This window comes from Numenius arquata, chromosome 3 (genome assembly GCF_964106895.1).
Source record: "Numenius arquata chromosome 3, bNumArq3.hap1.1, whole genome shotgun sequence".
NCBI classification, from domain to species: domain Eukaryota; kingdom Metazoa; phylum Chordata; class Aves; order Charadriiformes; family Scolopacidae; genus Numenius; species Numenius arquata.
Genome location: NC_133578.1, coordinates 21890804 through 21906155, shown reverse-complemented (window position 1 = coordinate 21906155; position 15352 = coordinate 21890804). Strand labels below are relative to the sequence as shown.

Below are 15352 nucleotides of genomic sequence, written 5' to 3'. Positions count from 1 at the left end.
AATGTTTGTCAGTTGTTGATCACATTTGTTTAAAGATCCTTCTTTTCTTTGCCAGCTGGAGACAGGTTAAATTCCTGTTTGGTTTTGGTGGGTTTTTTTTGTTTTTTTAAAGGAGGAAAAGTACCTGTATGCCAGATTTAGAAAAACTTGAAGGAGCTTAATCAGATAATCTTAAATCCTGGATGAGTATTTGTTTGTGGGAGTTTCATGTGCTTTCTGTGGAGCATGTGCAAAATGGAATGCAGAGTACTACTTTTCGGTTATATTCTTTCAGAAGTGAAGCGTGGCCATATGTAGTAGCTCTTGCGAAGGCTTCTGTTGCATGAACCCAAATAGTTAAAAGCAATTCTACTGGCTCTGCTGCACTGAGGACAGGATAGTAGGGAGTGCATGGCATGGTTCATAGCGTGAAGGAACAGGTTGGCTGCAAGGGCATGCTCACACTAGAGAGAAGGATGGCAGCAAAAAACATGAGTACAAGATGAAACTGATTTGTTGCCTGCTGTGAAATGGGAATAGTAGGCATCTTCTTGTGGACTGAAATGGTGTTATTTCACTGCTAACTTTTGAAATTGGCAGAGAGTACGTGTCTGTATCAGGAGAACAACTTTTCCAGTAGTGGAAAAAACCCACCGTTCTTACAAAGCTGGTTGAGTCTGACCGCTTGGTAATCCTTTGTTTTGTTCTTCTGCAGGAGACAGCTGGATGTAAAGGCTTCATGGTTTATCCAACCTGAGCTTTCATTACACTAGATCAGTTTTCTGTACAGAGCATGGATGCTAAAACCAGTCTGTGCTTTAGTTGTGGTGTGGTTAGTATGTTCTCTGCTAGATTTCGGAAGACTATAGGTTTCGGAAGACTCATAAGGCTCAGCATACCTGAATAAGTCATGCCTTCTGACAAGGAAAGGTTGACTGTAATCTATTCTATGCAAGTATTTTCTGTGACCCTAATTTGTTATGCTAAATGGTTGTCTGTGACAATTTTGTTTCCCTGTATGATAGTGCATTACTTGTGGAGTCTGTTATCTCTCGACTGAAATGCTTATCTGGGTAGTCCTGTTTATAACAGCTACTCCTCTGGAACACTTCACATTTCTACTTGTTTAGTAGATTAGAGAAGGGCATCTCTTTATTGACACAAAAGGAGTTTTCTGACCAAATGGGAAAGCTGCAAATTTTCCGTATCTTTATCCCTGGTTGTTCACCTTGTGAGCCTGAGGAGGAGAGGGGAACATCTTTGAAGAGGAAGGGGGCGTATATCCACTAAGTGCCTGGCTCCTGCTTCAGTAATTGAAACTGCTTTTTCAAATGAGTTTTATATGTAGACCCATTGAGAATGCAGGCTGCACAGATTGCCTTCACTATCAAAATACTATATTGTGTTGAGTATTCAAAAGGCAGAAGAATGAAGAAACCTAGGTAGATTGGCTTTATTCTAAACGGAAAGCTTTTTGCATTGTCAGTGCATCATGTTCTTGTGGTGAAGAGTATCCCACTGCAAGTCATCTCTGTCTGAGGTGAAAACACAGGGAAACGCACTGAAACGCTTCTCATATAAATAACTCTAGTTTATGTCCTAAAATCTGCATCTCGTCCTCTTTCAGTAGGCAAAAGAGGAACAGATCTTCAACTTGTGCATAAGTATAACTCAGGATTAAAGAGATTTTAAATAGTAGTTAGCAAATAGTCTTTGGTTTGGGGTCTCACAAAACTTAAGCAAGTGATGGTGGGGTCAGGGATGTGACAGGACTTTTTTTTTTTTTTTTTTTTGAAGTGTTACTGTCATTAACTTGAGGAAGCAGTCAGGATTTCATCTTGGCATTGGCTGAATGATTTTTCTGTATGATTTTTCTGTTTGTCCTTTATCTGGCTTTTGTATATGAATCTGTTTTGAAAGTGGAGATCTGTTTTTATCCTGCAACTGGATAAAACTACTCGCATAGATGAAAAAGATACATCAAAGAAAATCTTTGTCTTTGTTCCTGTATCCCTAATAGCTAAAAATTTGGTTTCTTCCCCCTGACTCAACCTACAGTTGTGTATCCAAAGTAACAAGAGAATTTGTGTCTCAATACCTACTGGATGAGAACTTCATTAAAGTGATGTAAGTGAGTCTTACTTGAGCTGAATTGTGCTGACTTGGTGGTTCCTTCCTTGAGATGTCTTATTTAATTTTTAAAATCTTTCTTAATTCTTTTATTACTTACATTATTGGAATTTTTAAAGGCTTTGTTCTGTAAGCAGACTGAACAGGACATGTCAATATTTGTCTGTGACTGCATCCTGCAAAAACATGACTAGTTTGTCCTGTTGAGACTTCTCTTTTTTTTTTTTTTTTTTTTAAGATGAGCTCAGAATTTTGTAATGAAATTCATACACTGAGTTAAAAAGCTTTGTGATTTGAGCAAAAACTTCGTGTGAACAAACAGTATGTGAAAATAGCTAAGAAAATAGCAATTAAAACACGGACAATAACTTTCAGTCATGAGTTATTGTCGGTGCTCTTTTCAGATGTGCAGAGGGAAAAGCTCTCAATTGTTCTTAAGTCGGCTGGTAAATGAATCCACATTTGTAGAGCTTGACAACAAAAGGCTTTTTGTTCACAATTTGTATTCATCTAGGACATGCCAATTACTGAGCATAAATAGAACATGGTGTATGAGCAGGCCAATATAATGTGTTGCTCAATTCGTGACTTACCAGCAATCCATAATTTATATTAAAATAGTTAGAATTACAGGTATAAGCTACTCGTCAGGGGATTTTTAGATTTCTGCATGAATGAGCATGATGTAATTAGTTTGAGAAGCACACACTGCTGTATTTGATGTGGCAGCAAGAAGTGCAACCTGGGCAAAACTCTTTCTGAATATTACTTGCAATCATATAATTAATTTAGTGAGACCATACTGGCTGGGACAAAGCCAGTGGGTGCTTAATGAAACAAGCAACAAGACCTTTTTACTCCTGCTACTTGCAAATAAAGCATACTAAAGAAAATTATTCTAATACTTTCTCCAAAATTTGTGCAATTCCGCCAAGCTTTGTTGTCAGCGTAGTTGTATGACCGCATGTGATTTTTGTGTCAAGTAAGCACAACTGGCTTTCTTTGCTGGCACATTCAGCAACGTGCATCTTATTGTTGGTGTGATACTTGTGCCTCCTATGCTTTTTACAAGAATCAGCATGCTTTTTGTAGGATGTTACCCTAATCATGATGAATGAGCAGGAACACAGGTGAAACTGTAGGTTTGGCATGTACAGTTTTACCGATTCTTTTCTGTTCGTTGCACAGTAGGAACAAAAACCCGGTTAAAGAGGGACTGACATTAAAGAACAGAAAGAAATAACGTTTGATCAAGTACACATTCCCTGCTTCTCTGTATAATGTTTTTAATTGTGTTAACTGTGCAAGTCATGTTCTTGATTAAAACACGTGTCCGAAAACAAAAGTGTAATGGTTTCCAAACTATATGAAATGCATTGAGGTGGCAGATGTGACTTGATAAATGAGCATGTCATTTTAAGTTGTTGGCTTGGGAACTTTTTGTGTAGTATGGAACAGAAACTTTGAGGGTTTTCCTCTCCATTTGAGAGGTGTGCAAACGTTCTTGCTAGTGGAAAGGTATGCGTCTGGGGAAAGCACTGAAGAAGGTTAAACAGCAGATTTTATGTTCTTCATCAGTGTGTGGTTCTTATGTTCGTCACTGGTTTAAACTTCTATTATATTAAGACTGTCCTTTTTCTGCCCTTTTCCAGGTAGTGGTGCTACAGCAGTTGTCCAGGCAGCGCTATGCAAACCCAGGCAAGAACGTGTAGCAATAAAGAGGATCAACTTAGAAAAATGCCAAACCAGTATGGATGAATTACTTGTAAGTAAATCAGAGTGGAACATATTACATGGAGACTATCTTCTGTTTGGATTTTGGTTTTTCCTTGATCCAATAGTGAGGATAGAATTTTATGCAGGATAATAGTGAGAAAAGTATTTGAAAATAATCTGTAAAAAATATGCCCTTTCCCTAAAAATATATTTTACTAATGTATATTCTCTAATGCCACAAAACCAGGAATTGCAAATTTGAATCTTGAGATAACCAGCTGTTGTGAACTTTGGGAAGAGCCTTACCCCTTGCTTTCTGGAGACTCAATTTTCAAGAGGTTACTGTCTGGTTGTCTATCTTTTCTTAATAATGAGGAAAGATACATTTTCCTTTGGTTAAACACTGATTAAAAATATAAAGGTAAAATTTAGTAGGCCATCTTAAAATGTCTAAACATGGCAAAATCTAGTTGTTGGATCATTTTGTAATAATAACTTTTGAGGGGGAAAGTAGGAAGGGCTACACTGCCATCTACACAAGGAAACTCTTGTTAAAGCTAATAACATGCATTTATCTGATAGGCCAAAAGAAGCCATTTGAGGAATGCTGTTTGTGTGGGTCACTGATCAGAGGAGGACAGGCTCTTTTTAAAAGGGACTGCAGGAGTTTTTCCTCTGCACTGGTTATGGCAATCCAGACAAAGTTGCAAAGAGCTGTTAAAAAACAAAACCTGTTGCTTTCTAGTGCTCCTAGTCAGGTGTTTATAAGACTAATGCGTATTTATATATAGGCAGCATAACAAGAGTTGAAGGACACAAAACCATTCTAAAAGTGAGAACACTCTCTTCTGTTCCACAGGTTATACTACTGCCTAGAGACTGTGGGCTTTTTCTAATGCAGAAATTCCTGCCTCTGAAGGAAATGATCTCTTCAGCAGGGAATTACCAGTGCAAAAGATATCTTGAATTTGATACAGAGGGTATGGTCCATCCAGTTTCTTCAGATAAAATGACTCTCTTACAGTGGAGGACCCAAAATGCTCTTCCCCTGGTGATTGATGGCATTCACCTTCAGTTTATGTAACGGCTTGTATGGGACATTGTTGTTTTTTTTTAAAAAGAGGATTATGGTAGTGGAAGCTACTTCTGAGGTAGTGAGACTTCTGTCAACTAAAAACTCAAAAGATAAATTCTGAAATGTGTTTAGAAAGAGACCAGTCTGAGGTGAGATGCTGTGCATGATGTATTAACATCTACAGCCCATAAAGAACAGATCTATAAAATCAGAAATACTAATAATTGTAACATAAAATGGTCAAAAACTGATCTTTTTTGATTAGAATTTGAACTAGTAATGGAAATTAAGAATTAAAAAGTTGCAACGAATAAAACCAGACAAAACTGCCAAAAATCTGCAAGAGATATCCGGGTGGCCTAGAGAAATGACTGCAGTTTGTTACCAGCTTGTACAAAGTTACCTTAGCAAGTGCTTGAGTATCTTTACTGCTGATGTGTCTCCACTGGCTGCCAAATAACACAAAAGGTCTTGAATTTTTGGTCCCATATTGCTTTCTTTTGGTACAAAGATAACTGTCCATACCATCTTCTTTATTTTTTAACATAAGTCAATTTCTACTTTTCTCTGTTCAGATTTTGTGTTTCTTTTATTTGTTGATCTGAACATAAATTCTGGCTTTCCGAGTTCCTGGTTAGGAGGGGAAAGAAAAAAAAAAAAGGCCATGTATGTTTCCTTTTATATGGGCATGCACACATGGGCATGCATACACATACATAATTATTTTTCTGTGAGGAGAAGTATACTTGCTCTGACTCAGTTCTAATAGATTTTAAAATTTTGTTTAAAAAATAGGGATCTAATTCTGGAAAAGAGCATCATTAACCTTCAAAAGTCGTTACAACTGTACTAACATTTTTATTTCAGTTGATAATACTTAGAATGCTTTTGTGGTTTGGGTTTTTTAACATAATTTTTGAGTCTGCTCAGTTTTCAATCACTTGTTTTTCTGATCAAACAGTTTCCATTGGCACAGGGATGTTCTAAAACTCTGTCTGCCCTCTGAACATGCTGTTTTGTAAAATCCTGCTGCTGAGTGCTTACGGATGGTGTGCAAAGGCACCCTTTGGAAATTCTCAGCTGTGTGGCCTTCAGAGAAGTGGAAAATGCAGCAAGCCTGGTGCCCACGTAAGCAGACTTTGGGCCAGTGTCAATTAAAATAGAAAGGCAGTGGGGGAGGGAGTTTAAATAATACTAAGGTTACACAAACTGCCAAACTCCTGAAATTCAATACTCTGTTTCCTGCAATGTCCTGTGTTCTCACTATTGTAAGCTAAATGTAACTTAACCCCGTGAGCCCAGGAAAAAAGTTCCTGTCCTTAGGGTTGTCCTGACGTGGGTATCTTCCCCCATCCCCTTACCTTCGGTTTTTCAAAACAAACAAAAATCTCAGCACTGCAAACCAAAGAATATTATACAGAATGGCTTATTTGATTGAACAGTTGTTTGTTTGCATTTCTGCTGTGGATAGCCCTTTGAGGCAGGAGGAGCCCCTCGCGTGTTATGCCCAGCCCCTCAAACAGCCGTACCCTGGGGGAAGCACCCACAGAGCTGCGGCATCTGCCTGGTCACTGGGGTCTGGCCCCGGCCCTGCGGGCGCTGCAGCTGAGCACCAAAAGGAGCCGTCTCACAGTTGCTTATTAACTGTGTCACCCACCTGCCCTTAGGCCGACACACATTCCTGTGCAGCTGCTCAGTGAAACCAGATCGGGAATAACCTGGCTGAAAAGAAGTTAGCTTTTAACCTGGGCTTATTTCCTGATGCAATGCACAAACACTTGTGCCAGCACAGGGGAGGGGGAAGCAGAGGGATGAGGGAGAGACTTTTTAAATTTTAAGTGCCGTTAGGGCTTTGGTGCTGTCAAGTTGATGCAGGCAGACAAAATATTCAAAGCACTTGTCCAGTTAAGGATTATGAAGCTTACCACAGTCAAGTAGTTACGTTTTTGCAGTATTAATGTGTGAGTAAAATAGATGAGCTGTATTTTTGCCCAGCATTGGCAGGCAGGCTTCTTGAGCCATCATTGTACTACTAGCATAGGAAAACAATAAAACAATGTAGGAAATGAAATAGTAATAAAGAGAGCTACAGTTCAGATTTGGTATGGATAGCTGAATTAAGAACCTTAAACCTTGTGTTAAAGCTGACATGCCTACTGTGAAAGGGAGGTATGCCCCACATAAATTTCTTCTGTTTTTGACCTCCTGTCTATTGAGCAGGGGACGCTATTTTGCAAATTGCTCGGTTAATCAGGCTCATTGCATGATTATCCAGGTTTTCATCCTTCTGTGGTTCGGGGCTCAGAGGTTGTCTAGGGAGGAGGGCTTTTGACCACAGGACTAGCTGAAATGTGTGTCAAACTATAGCCTGACTTAATAGTCACCAACAGGTACCATGAGATTAAATCACAGTCTTTAATACATATAATTAACTTTTTGTTAGAAAGCGGCTGTGATCATGAGTGCATTGCAAATAACAACAGCAGAAAGACCCTCTTTCAAACACTTGCTGAATTAGAGGTTGAAAGTTGAAAATGGCATCTGTGGCAGCTTTAATCAATCTAAGTGGGACTGCCAAAGTGCCTGCCTTGCACCAGGGCTGGAGAGTCAGTGTGTAACATGAGTCCACCTGAAAGCAGTTGCTTTTCAGGGAGAGAGGGGAGATGGAAGAGTTTGGTTTCTAGCTGAATTTTGGTTCCCTGACTGGTTCTCCCTCCAGGACCATGTCCTTTAACACTAGGGATGGATCTATGTGGCCGGTAGCGGAGAGGGAGAAGTATGATTGTGGGAACTAAAGTTGATGTGAGGCCAAACCCTCTGGTACAAAGGAGGCCTAAAGGCTCCTACGTAAAGGATTTGCAGGATAATAAGAGCTGCCAGAAAGGTGTTACAGAACAATTATGTGAAAGAGTGAATAGAAAAAGACTCCATTTGAAATAACAGATACAAGGCAGTCATTCTTAATGTGTACAGCTGTGGCGTGTCATAGATAGTGTTACTTGGTAGTGCCATGTTGTGAATCTGGTGACTGTGTGCTCCTCTAGTCGATTGTTTCCTCTGACTTTTGGTCTGTAACATTGCTTTTTCCTCTTGCACTTCTATTTGATTGCGTGGCTCTGGTGTCCTCCTGTCCACCCCACCGTAGCCGAGTCAGTGGTGCTGTGTTCTTTGTCCAACAGCTTCCTTCCTCCTTTCTCAACTGCTCCAATTCTACTCTTTTCATATCCCTTTTGAACAGGAAAAGCAGTAGGTTTTGATCTTTCCTTGCATTTTGTTGTCTAGCCTGTACCCACGCTTTCAGTTCTTGGAGACTGCTCATTCTTTATTGCTCGCTCTGAATTCGGGACTCTAAAAGTAATTTCTTTGCTGCTTCCAGAAGAAAATTGATGTAGTTAGGCCTGTATCTCCTGGCCAAACCTCCCCTGTGTTCTTTGTAATAGTGTTTTGTCTTGCATGAAGATCTGTAGGTAAATTGAAATGTTTTGGTGCCTTGATGCATATCCTGTGTATACTTAAGTTCTGTTACACTATTTCACTTTGGAAATTAAACTTTCTCTCTATACAAGCAGAACTCATAGCCGGCTGTGTTATGTTGGGCTTTTGTATTTCTTACAGAAAGAAATTCAAGCAATGAGTCAATGCAATCACCCCAATGTGGTGACCTATTACACATCTTTTGTGGTGAAGGATGAACTTTGGCTGGTTATGAAGTTGTTAAGTGGGGGTAAGTTACTGCTTTCACTTGTTTAGCTGCAAGGGAGTTGTATGATTTATTTTTTCCTAATGTACATTCTTTGAGTTAATTGACCTAAACCAAATAAGGAGGGGGGAGAGAGACTACACAGGAGAACCTTGAGGTATAGGTTTGTTATAGCAGGAATGTGCAAGCTTAAAGAGTTTTTATGTGTATATTGATAGTACAGGCTAAGAATTACTCGAGATAAATTCTGTTGATCTAGCTACTGTAGTTTTTTATTCTGAATTAATACATTAAATTTCTCTATCAAGGCTGTGTAGGGAAAACTGATGAGAATTAAGTCACTTCTGTCAGTGTGGCCTTTTTTTGAGTTTCTCTAGAATCCACTCTATTTTTGTAAAAATGCATATATTTCTGATTTCATAATGAGAGATTTCTCATTCCTTATTCAAGGAAGATTCTTCCTAGAACAGGCATTATACATGTTACATCCCTTTTATTGCTTAAAGTAACCAAACACTCATTACAGTTTTTATGATGATGGTTAATGGTATAAAAATCTTACTTGGTTCTGGGAGAAGAAAAAGGGGCTGAGCTGAATGTGCTTGTGGCTTAGAAAAGCGAGGATCCGAAATAATATGTGGTGGTCCTGGTTGCTACATGATATTCTTCAAGATCAGTCTTGATGGCAGCAGACTGCTGCACCGTCATCCTAGAAAGCAAGGACAGGAAGTGCTCATAAAGTAACACTCACTACATCACGCTTGGCTGAATTATTCAGTGCAATCAAAAGCAACCATAGACCCTGAGAGAAACCAGTGATTCATGGCAGAATTTACTGTGAGCTGTTGAAAAAAGCTTGGATTGAAAGAAAATGTTGCTATTAGATTCCTTGAAATTTATAATAACCGAAGTTCAGCGTCAAGCTGGATGTCACTAGGGATGTCATCATCATTTGTTTGCAGAGAATATCTCCTTCCAGTCTTGCAGCTGCATGTTTATATTGTGAACACGTGAACTATAAACTAAGCTGGATAATAAACCAAAACATTTTCTACATGTCTGTTTAAGTGTGGGATACTCAATTTTTAATAAATGGTAGCTCTAGCTCAAGATCTGTTCACAGATCTTTCCAATGCATCACTGAGTGTTAGAGTATTCTTGACAAAAACCAGTCATTTGTTTTTTGTTTGAATGAGGTAGCGGTGTGCTTATTCAGAGACCTAGTTACATGTGGTCTTCATGCATACATGCAAATTGCAGTAGCAGAGAAAGAATAAAGAAATACAACTTTCTCAAGAATCTGATAAGATAATGCTGTATGTATGTTTTTTCTTCTTTTCTGGATCTGCAACATAGGTTCAATGCTTGATATAATAAAGTATATTGTCAACAGAGGAGAGCACAAAAATGGTGTTCTTGATGAACCGATAATAGCAACAATTCTAAAAGAAGTTTTGGAAGGCTTAGACTATCTGCACAGGAATGGGCAAATTCACAGGTAGGAGCATATACGCAGTGAAAAGCATTTTCAAAGTTGTGTGTGTAGTTTGTTGATATTGGTCAGCTGCGGTTGCTTGGCTAAGTGAATTGTATTGCCTCTTTCACATACTATTCAATAGTATAGTAATTATCAAATGATAATACTTAGGCAGATGCTGTAATCTTTACTGAAGTTTGTCACTAATAATTAGTACTTGCCTGGTCTTTATCCTGTCTGTCCCTCCTATAGTTAGGAAAGTCTGTGATGCACTAAGTATGCCAGAATATGGTCTATACTCTTTTGCCTGCTGCTACTCCCAAGTAGCTAATCTGAACCTAATTTATGTGATATGGTGTGTGACTTGGTTACTGCGTTGCACATTAAACCTGTAATTTTGGGCACTTGGGCATTGCTGTATAAATGTGAAATATTTTTTCATGGTAATCAGTAATGTGTATTACAACTCTACAGACCTCTCATAAATTTATGACAACACGTGAAGCTGGGTTTGGTGCTGTGGAAATGCACCTTGGTGTATCCGCATCTAGTGTTTGTTCTCTTCTTTATATTCTAACTCCATTGACTTCCTTGGTGTAAATTGTGTAGATCCTCTGGGGTGATCTATACATATCTGCTCTAGCAATCCACTGTTTGGATGTTGGAAATGCTGTACTCCGACCTCCCTAATTAATTTTACTGAGGTGAATTTGCCTTTTAAGGAAGGTGCCTACAACAGGCACTCTCTCTCTCTTTTCAAGCATTAGCCTCTTGTAAGGGAATCTTTTAAACAAAAAACAGATTCACTGCAGGCAGAACTCTGAGAATTCTGGAGGTAGTGCAGATGTAGCACAGTAATTGTTCTTTGTGTGTACTTCTTATGTCTCATCTCATAATGAACTGCCTCTGATGTAAATCAAGAACTATTTCCTCCTTTTGCAGAGAGAAAATTGAGATAAATGGAGAAATAAAGAACAATTATCTTGACTTCTGGTCTGGAATGCCAAAGATCTGCCTCAAACCTTAATTCATAGTCTTCAGTTAAACTGATATTGTTGCGGAAGGAACATTCATTAACTTTTTAAGGATAACAGGACCCTTTGAGGTCGCGTTTGGGAACTCCCTTTATCTATTCTGAAAGGACCTTAAAAACAATAAAAAAAAAAGAGATCAATTTGTTACATCTGAGATTCCTCCTTTTTTATAGCATCTAATTTGTAAACTGTGCAGTACCACAGAAGTCCTGTTCAACAAGATACAGTGTGTGTTCCTTTTCCCATGTGTGTTGAGGGTGAAAGTTGTGTAGTTCAGGGAATGCTGTATCAGATGTTATTTGCCAGTTGGAGATGTTTACAAAATTGTTCTGGGTTTTGTTCTGTTGTTTTGATACATTCTTGTTTATATATAAGGAAACAGGTTATGTTAACTGTCAGTAGCAGTGTGTTAGTTATTTTCAGTAAATCTTGGAATGAATGATTTGCTCAAATTCTTAATGTTTAGGATATACTCTGTATGAAAGATTTATCCTGTGCATTAAGAATGGGGTGCATATTTCTATCAAAAAAAAACCCCAACAAACAACTCAGACAGAAAGGTTTCTTCTTAACATTATATGTGAATAATGTGTTAAATGGATATAGCTGACTGTCAAGCACATGCTGAATTTTTGACAGATTCAGTGTCAAGTAACTTTTCATCATGGTAACCTATAGCAAAATATGGTTGCTATTCCCGAGCTTTAATAGCTTCGTTGGGGGAAATCTACAGTATATTTACCTTTTTTAAGATAGGTCTCTCTTCTGACGAGATCAAAGAGGAAAACTTTCAACTTTTCTTTTTCATGAGTGGTGCAATTGGATGTGAGAAAGCATTAATTCTTGTTTTAAAGCTCTGAAGGCTCTCAGTTTCTGGGATTTAGGCAGTAAAACAGACTTTGTACCTAAATATTTCTGTTCTCAAAATCTATACCTAAATTGTGCTTATTTTGTGCCAAAGCCGAATTTGGGTCCTTTTATACAAGAGAGCTAGAGTTTGTGAGAGTTTGAGTTCTGCACTCTGTTTTTTTGTAAATCAGTTATATTTTATATTCAGTTCCTGTTTCTGTCTTTTAATTTTAAAATGCTATCTTGTGAAACTAATTAGTATGCAATATTTATTTACATAAAATGTGCACATATGTACTTTTATACATAAAAGTAACCTCTATTTGTATATTCTAGAGATTTGAAGGCTGGCAACATTCTTCTGGGTGAAGATGGCTCTGTACAAATAGCAGGTAATGGCGGTGGTAGAATAATGGCTAAATAAAAGAAAAAGGTAATTACACCTGGATTACAGGCAACAGATACAAGTTTTCTGTTGGCTTTTAATTGTTCCTTTTAGAGTGCTGTAGCTGCAAATTGTCTGATTTCAGGATTCTTGGTTAAAGATACATGATTTAGAAATTATTCAATATATAAGGAGACTTTTTAATGTCCTCTTAATGTTTCCTTCTATATTTGATGGAACACAGAAAAATACTGATGAAACAGCTTGCAAACAGTAATAGCTTATATTTCTGTTCAAGTTTGTTTAATTTATTTCTGCAAGTGATTATAATAGTTCTTGGGGATTCAAAAATCTGTATGTACTGCCCTTCATGAGGACATTGGCTATAACTTAAGTAGCCAGTGATATGCATGAGATATATCTCACTGAGAATAACTTTTGGCATTTGTACCATTTGTCTTGCAATGGTATCAGTTGGATAGAGTTTAGCATCTTAAATACCCTCTGAACATATCGATTTTTCTTGAGTGGTAGTCTGTAACAATCAAATTATTTGGTCTTTAGAAGAGCTTAAGTACTGAGCAAGACTCCATATCCCATCTCTCAAGTTAATATCAGATACTTGGAAAATAGAACGAGCAGGTGGCGATACCTCATGACCCAGTGGTGAAAGGTTTGTGTTTAGTAGCCCTCAATAATAAAAATGGATATAGCCAGAAGTTCTTTTTTATATCAACAATGCTTTCAAAGTACCATGCTAACCTATATTTTGAGGACTTTAATATGCCAGTGTCTGAAGTAAATGAAACTGGACGGGAAAAGATTGGCTAGCAGACAAGCTATTTGCTAACTGGAGCAGTTTTAAGTCTTCTGTTTTGAGTTCAAGACTTTTAAGTGGGTAGTCAATTTTACAGACTTGAATTTTAAGAAGATACTTAATTTTTATTTATTCACTTGATTATATCCTACAGTTGTCTTCACTTTGTATAGCACTTTGGGCAACTGCTGAGGTTCTAGGTCTGCATTGTTCAAGTATTTTTCAGATTTTCTCATATTGTAAAGGAGTAGGTATCCAGACAACCAACTTAATTAAAAATAATAATAATAATGACTTGAAAGATAAATATCTATGAACCATCTGAAATAAAGCTGTTGACTTTAGATTATTACTTTCACACATAATCAAATCTACTCCCTCAGTAATCAGATAACATTCGAACAACAGCTTCATTTATCCCTTTCTAGTTCAATTCCAGGGCTTGGTTTCTTGACCTTTTCCTCCTTCTGGCTGTAGGCATCTTAGTGACTAAGGCTTTAATTGTGCTGCTAGGGCACTCAGTATGCAGGACTGAGGAAGTTCAGTGGCTGGATAGATATGTGGAATGTGTCTTTCTGTGATGCATTATTTCAATACCAGGTTATTTCCAATCCTGTGGTGAAAAGTGCAGCAGTGTCAAACTTGTTTCTTTGTTGGTGTGGGGCTGTTCTGTTTGGAACAGCTGAACACTGCACATTAACTGAAAGTCAGTTTTTAATGTCAAAGAGGCTGAAATTCATCGTTTTTACCTTGACAAAGTAAAAATCTCCTTTGATCTTTGGAGAACAGCTAACTGATAATTTTACTTCTTATTTATTGGAAGAACTTAGATTCTTTTGACTGCTCATTCTTCCGCTTACCATGCTTCTATAATGAAACGAAGTATCCCTAACACCCACTGCTAATATACATGAGAAGTAGTGTTTGAAGACATAGTTGTCCCTTAGCATTTCTGGGTTCTAAGGGGCTCACAAAGGTAGCTCAGCCTGTTGTTTTTCTGAGAAAAGATTTTGTGCAGATACAGAAGAGCATACATTCTTTAAAGAATTGAAATAGCTCTATAAAGACTTCTGATTAGGGACCTCAGGGGTGCTGCATAGAGAATCTGCTCAGTCTTTGGTGGGAAAGAGGAAAATACACATCTTTTTGTTTTGTTTAAATTGGGGAGATTTATTTTTAAAATGCAAAATTCCTCTGTACAGAGCAGGGGAAACTTATGACTTATTTACAAATATAATGTTAAATAGTCACTGGAGTTCCTCAGCCTCAACATTCTACTTAAAACTGTTGGGACTGTAACATCTGGTGCTTTGGGCAAACAAGATGATTGGTACTTCATCAGGGTTTCAGCCTTCTAAGCCTGAATTGCCTGGTGAAGTTCAAAATATCAGAGAAACAGAAAAGGAACAGATGTGTGAGATGAGGTAAGGAGCATTTAGCAAAAAGTAATCATACCTTCTACGCTACCACCAAATCCCTGTGTATGGGCTGCATGATGTGTTTAGTCCATCCAAGAAATGACGGTTTCAATAAAATTAGTCAGAAAAAGAATGTGCACTTTTAGGAGTCTCAGCAGAAGATCCTGCTTTTCAGTTTTGTGCATAGGTGGCTGTATGAACTTCCCCATTGCACCAGTGGTTTTCAGGATGTTCACTCCTGTGATAATCCATACCTGCAGAAAAGTTTGGAAAAGATCTGGTTAAAAACAGACAGAGCCTTTGTCTCAGATACTCAAGCCATATGAAGCAGAAAGATTTATCAGGGACAATTGTTCGGCAGCCCAGGCTTGGCCACCCCCATTCTCACAGGAGCTTGATGCTTTATTTCTCTCCCAGTCTTAACTGTAACCCTACACACGGCCTTGGTTGAGCCTTAGGCTGAAGGCTACAGCCACTGTCAAGGTGAAAAAGGGGAGAAGTGTTTTTGCAGCCTGTGTCTTCCCTTTGTAGGCTCCTTGTTGCCCAGGTCCCTTGGAGGCCACAGGCCTTGTCTCTTTCCCAACCCTATGCCTAACACTAACTCAGTGTTGGCCTTGGTTGAGGCTTGGCCTGAAAAAAGGCGTTAGGGAATAAACGATTTGTAGGCTATGCTTATTTGTGCAGCCCTGATTCCTTTAACTTTAAAATACTTTACTAATACATTTAAATCAGGCCTCTTCATTAAATTTGTTTTTTCTTTGCTAGTGGCTGT

At 38.2% G+C, this 15352-nt stretch overlaps 1 protein-coding gene across 1 annotated transcript in view; it reads left to right on the top strand.

The window, feature by feature from the left end:
* The window catches only part of STK39 (serine/threonine kinase 39), a 104237-nt gene that overhangs the window by 19340 nt on the left and 69545 nt on the right, over positions 1 to 15352 (top strand). Inside the window, exons 2-6 of the mRNA XM_074145126.1 lie at positions 3762 to 3874; positions 4685 to 4876; positions 8516 to 8624; positions 9957 to 10098; positions 12297 to 12352. Coding sequence (XP_074001227.1) covers positions 3762 to 3874; positions 4685 to 4876; positions 8516 to 8624; positions 9957 to 10098; positions 12297 to 12352 — 612 coding nt within the window. The remainder of the gene's footprint in view (positions 1 to 3761; positions 3875 to 4684; positions 4877 to 8515; positions 8625 to 9956; positions 10099 to 12296; positions 12353 to 15352) is intronic.